Source organism: Ruditapes philippinarum, unplaced genomic scaffold (genome assembly GCF_026571515.1).
Source record: "Ruditapes philippinarum isolate M1 unplaced genomic scaffold, ASM2657151v2 ctg1450_1_1_1_1, whole genome shotgun sequence".
Classification (NCBI taxonomy): Eukaryota; Metazoa; Mollusca; class Bivalvia; order Venerida; family Veneridae; genus Ruditapes; species Ruditapes philippinarum.
Genome location: NW_026851729.1, coordinates 108897 through 122278, shown reverse-complemented (window position 1 = coordinate 122278; position 13382 = coordinate 108897). Strand labels below are relative to the sequence as shown.

The window sequence follows — 13382 nt, the reverse complement described above, 5'->3', positions numbered from 1 at the left end:
TAAAATGTCATTAAAATTGCAGAAAGATTAATTCTAAATTAAAAGCTAAAATTCTAATTAATCTTCTAAAGTAGCTTACGCCACTTATACTACTACTAGTACCGCCATGTTTTGTAACGATTTGTAAGAAATACATAACAAACTTCTATAAACTGCGTGCTTTTAATAGATTCAAAAATCAATTAACACTCGACTGATTACGGGTGGGTTAAGCATAATGGAAAATTAATGTTATTTAGATTAGAAAGGAATTTGTTGATGAATTATTGAAAATCTATAACTTCAACTGCTAGACATCTATTGAAAACCCCCATAATTTGTTATGTGGTACCATTATGTAATTATTTTCAAACATCGATATATCAAAATAAATCCATTATTCTTTTCCTGGGAAAATATTAAAGGTAAAACGAAGAGTCAATATTAAACTAAAGGAAATATGCATCTGTATCTTATAATAAGTCTCTGGTGGGAAAACATAGTATGTAAAGGTTATTGTTTTGGATTAGAAAAAAAAATAAACTGCTTATGACAAAGTCTGTAAAAGTAATTCAGCCAAATTTTAATAAGGGTAATTTTTCTTGCATATCAAGAATTATGTACTGTTAATATCGGTGTTAGAAAACCACATTTAAGACAGATCGGGTTCTTCAAATGATGTCATTCCTACACGCCTTTTAGGAATGAACTGTTCGAAGGTTAAAAAAAGTGCTGCATGAAAATGATAGTTTTTGTAATTTCTTCCTGAAATATGACTCATATTTAATATGCAAGAAAAAGAATCAAACTGTTGTCACAGATTGGAATATTTAGCTCTCAGGTAACTGTTTAGCGGAAACTCTGCAGAGCCTCATTACCACGATAAACAGTTACTACCCCCCCCCCCCAGATAAACAGTTACCCCAGATAAACAGTTACCCCCAATAAAACAGTTACTATACTATATCTCTGTGAGGCGAAGCTATAAAATGTGAGCCTGTAATGTTTATAATCATATGTACAGTCACTGTCTGCAAATCTACCTGGTAACCAACCCTCATGGGATAAATAAATTATATATGTCAAATAAATATGAAAAATTTTGTTATAGATTTAATTACAGAAGGTGTTAAACATTAATATACAGTATAAAATATAGTAGACAATTATTATAACCAGGGTACCAAAATCTGTTTATTGCAGTTATTTTAAACCCAAAAACTCACATCGTGGTTCAGACTGTGATTCACCTAATTGCGAAAAAACGTCGTCCCTCCGTCGGTTTCTCATAATAGGCGATTCGCCAACTGTAAATAAACACAGCAAAAAAACATACCAACTAAACGTGCAGCAAAAACACAACAACTGGTACTGAAAGCCAGCTAAGTTAACTAAGCAACAAAATTATAAAACACTACACAAAGCTACATGCAGATTTGATATAGTATGCAATTAAAAAAAATTACTACAGGTGAAAGAAAAATACAACAACTACATGGGTGGCATGCTAATATTGAGTAATTTTCGTTTATTATAAAAGTAATATTTCATAAAAGTTATATAGTGACGCTATGATAGCAAGATGCCTTATTAATTAACACATCCTCCGTAACCCAGGGCTTCGTGTTGAATGAAGTTAGGTAGATAGGTACCCGTGGGTTGCAACATTGACATACAGTAAAGTTTTTATTTACATGTAGTAAGAAACACATCCAACAGATCAATTATTACCATATCAAGGGTTTCGTGCAAAATAGCTGTATCAAACATTACATTATGAAGGAGTTACATCCGATTGCACCAATCCATCAATATATAATTTACCTGTCTGAAATCTCTCTCTATATTCATTTTTAAGATAACAAAGTGTTATATTAAGTATCTACCTTGAAAAACTACAGATGTTTTAGTAATATCTAAAATAGTAAAAAAGACCCACTAAAAAAATTGCAATTTTTAGAAACAATTTCTCTTACACAGCTGAAAACTATTGTTGTTATTTAAATTGCATTTGCATTAGGACATGCGTAAAATGCTTGGTTAAAATTTGTTTTTTGACCAAAAAAAAAATACAACAAAAACCAAGAATTCTTGGTATATATTTGACTCAATTGAGACTCTATATACATGTATTATCTTTCTTTTCCTGTAAATGGCTGAATTTTATTTCTATTAAATATTCTTTTAGACTGATGATTTATTGAAAAAATTCTGAATACACAAACTTCTGAAAAAAAATAATTTTTTTTTACATAAAATGTATTTTATTGAAATTGATTAAGATTTTTTTTCTTCTTTTTCTTTTAACACTGTATAAATGTTAAGACTGAAGTGTTAACGACATTACAAAATGGAAACAAAAAAATCAAGCCTAAAACTTAGCAGCAGCTTTTGTTGTTAATGAGCATTTTAAAAAATGGCTCTGAACATTTCTTTTGGAACTAAATTCTTAGCATTCTGATTAATTTTGTTTTTGTGATATTTCTTCGGACTGTATTCATACTGGTATGTAAAAGCTTTCAGGCTTTAAAAACAGACAAAATTGTTTAAATTGGGACCATTTCAGACAAAGCATGATTGTATAACTTTGGAAATTCATCCGAGCTATAAAAGTGTTGTTTAAATTCTACTCAATATCCAATGAGAAGCATAATGAAGGTGCTGATCACTAGATGCGATGCATTACAGCTAAAAAAACAAACTCACAATCTAAGAGAGTCAGTGTTAAAACCAGGTTGTTAAGCTATGTGCATATTGTCTTACCCTGTACATTACCTACAGTAAATATATATAATTGATAATTGTAAATAAAAATTTCCAAATCAAAATTCATGACATTTTTCCATATTTACTCAGTTATAAGACGGGGTTTTCCTCTTCTTTTTAAACTGTCATACAATACCACCTGTCTTATAGGTGTATTACAAAATGCCATTGCAAATTTTTCACTACTTAGCTAAATTTTAATTTGGTGACAAACATAAGAAAATTTATAGTAAGAAACTGCATTATTAAAATACTGAAAACCAATACAGTCAGACCTCAAAGAAAGTTCAAATTAACATTAGGCAAATCTTTTAATTTATTCAAGTTTTAAAATCATAAACATTCATTCAAAGTTGATTTTTAAAAAAAACTCCCTTTCTTATTTTAAAAATTGTGTTATTTGCATATAATTGGTGATGAAAAGCTATTCAAAATAAATCATGTATCAAAATTATCTGATAACCATAAATTTATTTATCTATGCCACTTTCATTTGAATTTTGCAAAGATTCACATTTTTTATATAATAACTGAAAAATATTTTCATTGCCATTTGGCATTTTATCATATCCTACATATTAAGTTTTGGGAATGGAACGTTTCCATTGCAAAGAGAATTTTCTGCCTTGTAGCAGTTTACCAATGCACATAAGGAGATATTGGTGTGACTGTATGATAATTTGCTATATAACAAAAATTCAGTGACTTTTTAATATAAGTTTTAAATAAGGTATTAATTAACATACATTGTATAAGACAAATATGAATGAAGCATTATTATAGTTCTCCATCATATTTTTTATTTTATTGATAAACAAAGACTGATATCGGAACCAGTTTTTCAGAACAATAACTGACATAGGCCTGCTTCCTAATTTTTATTTTTTTTATAAAACTAAAACTTTAAAAGTGGAAAAAACCTCCACCATACTATCTTAAATTTGAATTAACCTCTTAGCCCTAGTTTAAGATATTTAAACTAAAAATTACAAAGCAAATAAGATTTCGCCTTCATTCCATTTCCACATCAAATATATTACAACAAAAAATAGCACCGAAGGTGGTGTAGTCCTTTGATGAGTACATTAGAAAGATTTGCAAAAGATATTTCAATTATAGATCAAAGAGGTTGAAATATTACCACCATGTACAAGAATTAAAGGTATGATACAGTCAAACCTGTGTAGAAGACCATCCCTGAACAAAGACAACCTTTCCTTGAAAAAAATACAACAGAGTTAACTTCGCATACAGATCACTTTTCTATAAAGCCTGTGTATAGTCTCTCTTTGGATGGTCTTAATTCTCAGGTTTGACTGTAATAACACATTAATTTTATCAAAAAATGTGAAAATCATTATATTAATAAAGTTAATATGTATGTAAATTATTAATGATATATTTGGTTTTAATTCTCATAGACTATTGTTAATGGCCCAATATACCTCAGAAAAATCAAATTCTTTTAATTATTTTATCTGAATTTTGTGTTCTGTAATAGTGCCACAAAAGATACTCATTGGCAAATTACCTGAACCATTTTTTTGCTTCTATGCTTTTTAACAATAAGTACAATTATAGTGATTTAGTATGGAAGTCAAAATACTTATTTCTTTACATTTTGCTATGTTTTTTCATATTCATGGCTAATATTTCTTCAGGTAACAAGCATCTAACATGCTTTAAAACCAATATATAAATGTTTAATAACTCATGTTTTCTCTTTTTAAAGAAAGGAAAAATGATCAGTTTCTGAGGCATAATGTGCCTATAAGGCAATTTGGTTATATTATTGAGATGGGTTGGACAGTTGGGCACTCTGGTGCATAGGTGACCTTTTGAGTATTTCTTAAGAAACAAGAATACACCAGTATCTTATAGATACAAATCATCAGCCTTCTATAAGCTAGCCAAATAATTGCTTACATGTCTGTCTTGATAGACACTTAGAGCAGAGATAGAGTGCAAGAAACAAGACTTTACAAGTCCTGTAATTCTACCAATTTTATACACGACATTTAAGTAAATGTTTGCAGTTTATATACCGGTATAATCTTTCTCATTGTATTCCAAGTAATAAACATAGAAAGGCACGTTTTCTAGGGTAGGTGTTTTTTTAGGGTGGTTGGTTTTTTTTAGGGAGGGTGGGGGTTGTGTCCAGAAACATAATTTTATTTTACCTAAAGCACCACCATACAGTATATTTAGACTCTTATTTTTACTTTTTTAGCATTTCCTAGTCTATTTAATGTTAATTACTCATGATTACATTAAAATGGTTAATAACTTAATATATTAATTTTAATAGTAGGAAAAGATACTTTGTCCTTCTGAGTTCCTTGCCTTGATCATACTTTGATGTAATGCAATGGCCTCACCTTTGAACATTTTTTGACTTATCAGCTGATTAAGCTAATATTAAAGCGAAAACATGTTTTGATACACTGCATTGGTTTCTGATCGTTTAATCGCAAGTAAAATTAATCCAAATTAACAAAACACAAAGGTGATTTTAAATCAGCTGGTGTTTCAAAGGATAAAACCGATGCATTTTCAAGTTTCAAGGCATTTGATATGAATAATTTCAACCTCTTTTTTTGAAATTAATTTATGCATACATGTCTAAAAGTGAGAAGAGAATAAATATAACTAAAGATGAGCATATACGGTTATTAATATTATAATTAAAATGATTAAATAAGTTAACAGTATTGTAAGACTTTGAGACCCTGATATATATTTAACTTACTGCTTCGATAAGAGCCTGCAATACCTAAAATTACAGAAGACAATATTATACAATATCTAAAAATAACACACCAGAAAAGCATACAATATCTGAAATATTTCAACAAGATAAAAAAAAAGTATAAATGAAGAACTAATTTTGTATCTTGATATTTACATAGAAACAGGGGTTTGAAAATGTAGAATAACATCTTTAATGATTCAGGTGAACTCAAACCTATGGCCTCTGTTAGTGTAATTATGCAAAACTGACACTTATCCACTGTGCTACCATCTCAGGTGTAAGTGTGGTCTAAAACTGATATTTACAACAGATTAGGCTCAGTTACTGAACACACTTCCAACTTGTGAAACTAGCTTAATGAGGACATTAATGAGCCTTAATTGAGGCAACAAAATGTGTAATCTATAGGCTTAATGAGGGTTCATCCACCCTTTCAGGCGCTGAGAGTATGGACTCTTTGTTCAACAAAGTCATATTTTAGCAGCTTTTATAGCTTATATGATTGGGTAACTCTGTTGTATTTTTTCCTAACTCTTTGAACAAAATCCATGGCCATTCTGGTTTATATTGTTAATGTCATCAACTGTTGTTTTTTTTCATTTAAGATAATTAACTTAAGACAGCATGGTAACTTAACTGTACCCCAAATTTTAATTCTAAATGTTAAGAAACTTTTATACTGCTAAACCTATTTCGGATGATGTTCACAAAAATAATAAATTTGTTTATTCTCAATGTCTTCAAATTAGATTTCTACCATGTTAAGTTCAAACAATATCAGGTCTATGCATTAAAACATCTTAATGTAAAGGAATGCACGTGGTAACTGGGATACAACATACAGAGGCCTACAAATGTGTGGATAACAAATGCATAGAATGATAGCGCAAAACTTTACATTTCCGATCCTCTACATGCAGGTGCACCACTTGAAACAACCAAGTATTATAAACAAACATATAAATTTAAATCCTGCTATTTTTTTTCAATCCAACTGTGTATTCAGATAAGGGATCTAGATAGAAATCAAGTGTTCAAAAGTACGCATCTATATATCAAATGACTGATAACAAAACTGTTTACAAGGGACAAACATTTGTTTAATTTTTCACACAATGGAGAATACACTTTTAATGTAGATAATGCTAATGCATTTGAAGAGTCGACTCTAAATGAACGCGTTGTACTGTCGGTAACTCGGGAAGTCGAACCCTGGTTACGCGGCGATAACAAGTGCTTGAATAATCCTAATTTAAACATATCAAAGTTAAGAGTCGGATTCAAGTATTTGCCCTGAATTTGTCTAATATCAAAATAGTAGTGATTTACCACGTCCCCTGTTCATTTATCAGATAACATTTGAGTATGTAGATTAAATTGATGAAACCTATACAGAAATAAATTTGTATCTACAATTTATCTGGATGATATGGGGAAAAATGAGTACAATAGTACAATGCAATATTTTCTTCTTGCTATACAGAACCTGCCTTCTTTCTATAGATAAAGCTATTGTTCCAAGCAAATAAAATACAAACTAAACTGTGCATCTTATCATATGTTGAAATAAATTTAATTTTACGTGAGACTTATTTGTTGATTATTACTCTACAGGAATTCTGGTCTTGCAGCACAATAACGTTTAATGTCCTTTTTATCTTATTGGTTTAACAAGACTTGTCTGTGGGCAGCTTGCTCAACTCTTCTACGAGTGCTGGATAGTTAAATAAAAGCAACATAGAAAGGGGCATAACTTTTCAAAAAATAGTATTAGGGTTATCTGCCTTTTGAAATAAGGTTCTTTTAATGCGATGAACATGTATATCAAGTTTGAAGTGAATAAATATTATAATTTCTGAGAAAATGGAACTCAACAAAGAGTTTAACCAATGCTGGCACCAACACCAACAAGTGGGTCATTACAATATGAATTAGATATGAATACTTTTACTTATTTAATACTCTATCTTTTGAGTATCTTTAACACCCTAAACTTGCTTAAAGCCTTTGCCCAGACAACAATGCCAGCACATAAGTAATGCCAGACCAGGCTCTATACTGTTGGCTGACAAACTTCAAATTTACATCTTGACATCCCCAAAATCTATAATGGACAGTTCTAAAAATGAAAGCTGGACAAGTCCATTTAAGAAATAAAATTCTATATCAATTATGTACTATAACTGTGTCATACCCTCTTTAGTACCCTCTTTACTTTACGCACAAATGAAAATGATTAGGTCACTTTTTGTGCTTTAAACTTACCATAATCTTTTAACCTTTCTGAATAACAGGTTGATTTTCCATACTTTTTTTATCAGACTATATCTCTATCAGTAACTGTTTGTTATTTATATTGATATGAAAAATCAATTTGCAATGTTTGCTTTCGGACTGAATGAAGAAATCAGTGTAAATATCAAGTCTGAATTTAATCTTTTAACAGCTCAAAATATTTGCTAATCTTCCTTTTTTGTTTAGTTTAAAAAGTCAGACCTAGTTTTTTTAACATTTCTTACTATATAATCAAAGTTCAGGGGCGGCAAAATCAATTGGCCGTGTTGCTCAGGTTGTCCCACAGCCTGGTCGGACAACTGGACTTAATACAGACGAGTAAAGAATTGCTTCAGATAAAATGGACAAGTACGTTAAAATCATTTTTTAAATTAATTTCTAAAAGCATTTTTTGCTGGCCCTGAAGTGTTGTTTACTTTTTTCTCTTGCATAACTAATTGTTCCATTTAATGTTTTTCATTAAATAATATCAAGGACTAAACACCACAGACCAAATGACCTCTAGGCCAGCAGCCTTTTCCTTGTTGATGAGTCAAATTTGTTTACTGTTTATGAAAAGCATATTATTTCAAAAATACCATATGATTGCATAACAAACAAAAATCTTGCTAAATGCTAAATTAACACAAATAATTTGCTGTGGTATTCAAACAAAAGATATATTTTTACACCTTGATTTAAATACCTTAAATGTGATTAGTATGGGGTACAATATTTTGATAGTTATCAGACATTAACAGAAGTTGTCCAATACTATAATATCACAATTGGAAATATTGTTATCTTTACATAATTATGACATCAGATGATTTGATAAATGACATAATAATGTCTGCAAATGCCTTAACTTTAAGACATTAAATTAAAATATAAAGAATTATTTGGTTCTAAAGAGTTCAATAATGTAACCTTCTTTCCATTCTAAACTCGAATTATTTTGATACCAAATCAAACTTAAGGTAGAGTTTCATAGATCCTAATATTGTCGGAATCCATTTGGCATCAGTTGATATATTACAATTTATTTCCCCTTCTAGGCTTCTAAAAACAAGCCAAATTCATGGTAAAAAATAAGTTCCTACTCTTATTTTAATTTGTGAATAATGTAGGCCTGATTTACAAACATTATTTCTTATTGGCTTACAGCATAATACCTGAGACAATGGCAAAATCATCTGTTAATTTAACCAGTCAACTTATCTAACATGCAATCAAATCAGGAAAAAAAAGAAAAAAGACAGAAAAAAATGCAGTACATTGTGATCCTTTACCAGTGCATAATTTTAATCTAACTCTTAGTTAAAATACCTTGTCATACAAGAAAACTTGAAAAACTGCTGGTGCATGCAACTTACTTAAATGGGATGTTCTTCCCAACACAAAACTCATTTCTTTAAAACAGAAAGACAATCCAAATTGTAACAAAATAACAAATACATGAGTAACAGCAGGCTTGCTGCTGCATCAAGGGCATATTAAGTTTAATATTCGTTTTAATATCTCTCAAATCTTTTCTATACAAAAATGGCACCATTAGCCCCTATCAATACTGTATAACATTTCTACTGTAATCTTTTCCAGCAAATAATTTTGCTTTAGAATATCTCAGGTGAAAATTAAAAAATAATAATAATAAAATTAGTATATAATACAATTAAAAATTTTTTTAACTTAAATTTTTAAGTTTTTAAATTTTTTAAACAACCTTAAAAAAAAAATTCACCAAAAATTTACCAAAAAAAAAAATTTCAAAATTTAATTCAAGTAAATGATGTGGGGGAATTAAGGTTTAAAAATTGGGTTTTTTTAAAAAAAAAACCCTTGGAAATTATTATTTTTTGAAGAAACCCCTTCCAAAAAAACCCCCAAAAACAAGCCTAACAAATGTTTGAAAAAAAAAAAATTGGAAAATTTAATAAAAAGGCCCCGGGGTTTAGGAAAAGGAATTGTTTACGGGGAAAGCTTTACCCAAAAAGGGTTTTTGGGCCCAAGTTAAACTTTTTAAAAAGAAAAAAAATTTTATGAATAGGAAAAATTTTCCCCAAACCAAAACCAAGGAACCCCAAAAACGGAAACCCATTTTCTAAAAATTTTTTTCCCTGACAACTTTGGTGTAAAACGCCTTAAAATTAAAAATGGAATCATTAACGCAAAATTCATAGGAAGATAAATCAATTATACAAACTTAACAGTACAAGGGTTAATCTATTAATCAATTATCTAGTTCATTCATTTAAAACCACTTCTTAAAAGTCATATTAACATTTAGCATACTGAGTTAATACTATAAACAGCATAAACAATCTCAAAATCTAAATAGAAAAGCATAAACAATCTCAAAATCTAAATAGAAATAAAACTGTACATAATTTTCTACTTACTTGACCCTTTTCGTCGATTTGCCATTCTGCTCAAATTTATAGTATCAAGTTGTGGTCGAAATTGTGAGCCAATTGACATCCTACTGTCGGACCTTTTACCTTGTCGAGATTCTGACTTTGGCATTATACTTTCTGTATCATCACCTTGATCAATTGTTCCAAGTTTTCCTTTCTGTTTCTTTACATTAATTTTTTTCTCAAATTCACTTCCAGACCTCTCAGTGCCTACACGTGACTTTGTCCGTCCTGTAAGAACGTTAATTTCAGTTTCTGAGAAGTCTTCTTCACTGTTCACATTAAGCTCTTGCTGCTGTCTCGCCCAAAAAACGTTCCTTTTATTTCCTGGTTCCCCCTTTGGGGACGACAAAAATATCCTGGTAAATTTTTATACCTGAAAATTTAAATTTTATTCTAAACTTTTTGGAATTAATTTATTCAAATCCTCATAAAAGTAAATAATCTGAGCCAGCTGACGTAAAATAGCACTGGCTGAAAGTTTTGCTTCTTCAAATAAGAATCTTTGAGAATCTTCATCATTTGATAATGCACTGTCAAACTGATTACGTACATTTGTGAAAGCAGCATTTATATCTGGTAAAAGACTTTTTTTGCCTAGCCCATCTCCAAATGGATCTTCGCTATCAACTTTCTGACCACGTTCTTTACTAGCAAGAAGAGCGGCTACTTTAGGATTCAAGTGAGCAAACCTCAGACTTTCAGGTAAGTCCTCTGGAAGTTTTCTGTACCTTCTTGCCACTTTTCTAGTCTCACATTGCTCAAAGAAGTATAAATCTGAACCCATTGTGTGTTTTTAACTGTAAATATAGACATCTATTAAGTTACAATTTTTAAATAAGAAGTCTAATTCAAATTGAGAAACAAAAATGAAAACCAGTATGATACTGAACTTGAATCAGTGTACATGTATTTCAATAATACAATAAAAAACTTACTCAGGAAAGTCATAACTAAGTTAATCAATTGAATGATTGTATTAATTTATTTAATTTTGGATTTGAGCTATCTCTTGGTGTCTAAGAATCGACTCTGTCCTATGTTCACAGGGAATTTTTTTTGCTTATTTTATAACCGTTATTGGGTCATATTCTCAATTGAAAATAGTATATTATTTTCCAAATCCACAGGAAAAAAATCCCAATTGAAAGTTACAAAATAAAAATATTGAATAAAAATTCTAAAATCTTTGAAAGTATAAGGGCTCCTTCACTGTAATAGTGCTTAAATGTTTGTAGATGCCATCCTAGACAGTTATTGTTTGCATCCATTTAATAATTGTAAAATTTCAGTCATGCATTTTTTCCCAATTTTTAACAAAACACCGCTGAAATTCCCAATTCCATGGGTATGGGTCATGTTCGCAAAATCCTTAAAAAAATCTGTGGTTCAAAAGCCTTGTGAGCTGTTAGTAATAAGAAAAAATAATTGAATTTTAAACCCTGAAACTCAAAGATAGTTTCATGTTCATATTTCTGCAAACTTATAGAACAGTGATAATTCATAACGATAGGAGACATATCTATGCGACACTATGTCGAAACATAATGCGCCTTATTAATTGGTCATGTGTCCTACATGTAGGTTCAAATATTTTTCAACCTTCTGTCGCTCTCTATCATTTGTCCATTCTATAAAGTGTCCTTAATGTAATGTCGTAAACCCCTCCAGAGGGTATTTTCTTGATCATTAGGAATTGGGTACTGCATCAAAGATCATAAAAGTTACAAAGTTAGAAATTGGGAGCAAAGTTAGGTTAGCCTCAGCAGAGTTTTACTATTAAAGATATGATACAATAGAAAACAGATATTTATGTATGTGTATAAAGATTTCATTGTTGTAAGAAAAAGTCTAGAGAATGTTTTTTTTCCTTCAATTTCTTGGATATCTAACACGAAATTTTTTTAAATATTTTCTATGATTATTATTAACATGATTAAGATTAACAACAATTGTGCAAAATCTTTGGTCTGAAATGGTGTGTTGGCAAACAGGGAATATTTTTGGGGAATCTAATGATCTGATTAAATAATCGGAATCAACAACTGACATTGTCATTGTATGATTATCAAGAAGAAGTGAAAGTTTCAAACTTATTTTAACACTGTTTTAGTGTTTATGAATTGATAAAATTCCTTGCTGTTGCTCTAATTTACGTCAACATACCGTAATACACTCTTGTATATATTCCAAAATGAAACTAATTGTATTGATTCCACTTATCCTTTGAAAATGATATCACAGTTTGAGCGTCATAGTTTTCATGTTAGCAAATTATCGGTTTGTTGTTTGAAACACGAGCGCACCTGTCCCATTCGTCCGCCATCTTGTTTATAACGCCATGCTTGACTTCACGCCCTAGCAACACGTTACGAATACCGTACAATACCGATACCGTAATCCGGATGAACAACACGCCCCTCAACAAAACTGTAGGTTTTAGATGTACAAAACCAGTTAAAGCAAACTTCAATATGTATAGGAAACTTTTTTCTTATTAAATTCGCGAAATTTAACGTTAGATTTACTGGCATTTTTTAAAATCTGTTTGGTTAAGTATTAATGGCTGGAGTTTATATTTAATTTGCTAGTATAATTATGTATCCATTATGTCTGCATATGAACACAGATATACAGTATAATTTAAACACTATATATATTTAGCTCCATGATATGAATATTGCCAAAAGATATGCAATCATAGATTTTGTAAAATTTATATAAAAATTTATTTAACTTCACAGCCATTTTTTCTTTCTTTTTTTTCTTTGTTAATGTGTTTCAATTCATCATTACTGTATAGAGTATGTCTTTCGTTGTGTTAAAATCTGTTTTAAATCAATTGATTCCACGTAGTTTTTGTATATTTCCCCTAATTATCCTTTCAATCATCCATTAACATTTTCATCAAATATTCTTTTGATCCAAATTGATTTAAATGAATTATTGAACAACCAGTAGCCAGTGAATCCTATTCAATCACCAATATTTTCTAGTATGATAATCAATATTTCTTTTCATTTGTTTCTTTTTGAGAGGCATATAAATTCAAAACAATTTTGTGTAATTATTGTCATTATTTCTTCTGATGGATTCAGGAGAAAAGCTATTACAAAGGTCAGTTTCGAAACAATTAATTATTTAGACGAAAATATTACCAGTTGATGACGGTTGGCTTGCTCTCAATGCATTTT

General features: G+C 30.0%; 1 protein-coding gene across 1 annotated transcript in view; it reads right to left on the bottom strand.

The window, feature by feature from the left end:
• LOC132738335 (uncharacterized) overlaps nucleotides 1–12537 on the bottom strand; it is a 56993-nt gene extending 44456 nt beyond the window's left edge. The window contains 4 exon segments of the mRNA XM_060725823.1: nucleotides 1206–1286; nucleotides 5495–5518; nucleotides 10174–10988; nucleotides 12355–12537. Coding sequence (XP_060581806.1) covers nucleotides 1206–1286; nucleotides 5495–5518; nucleotides 10174–10975 — 907 coding nt within the window. The 5' untranslated portion in view covers nucleotides 10976–10988; nucleotides 12355–12537.
• Between the last annotated feature and the right edge of the window lie 845 nt (nucleotides 12538–13382).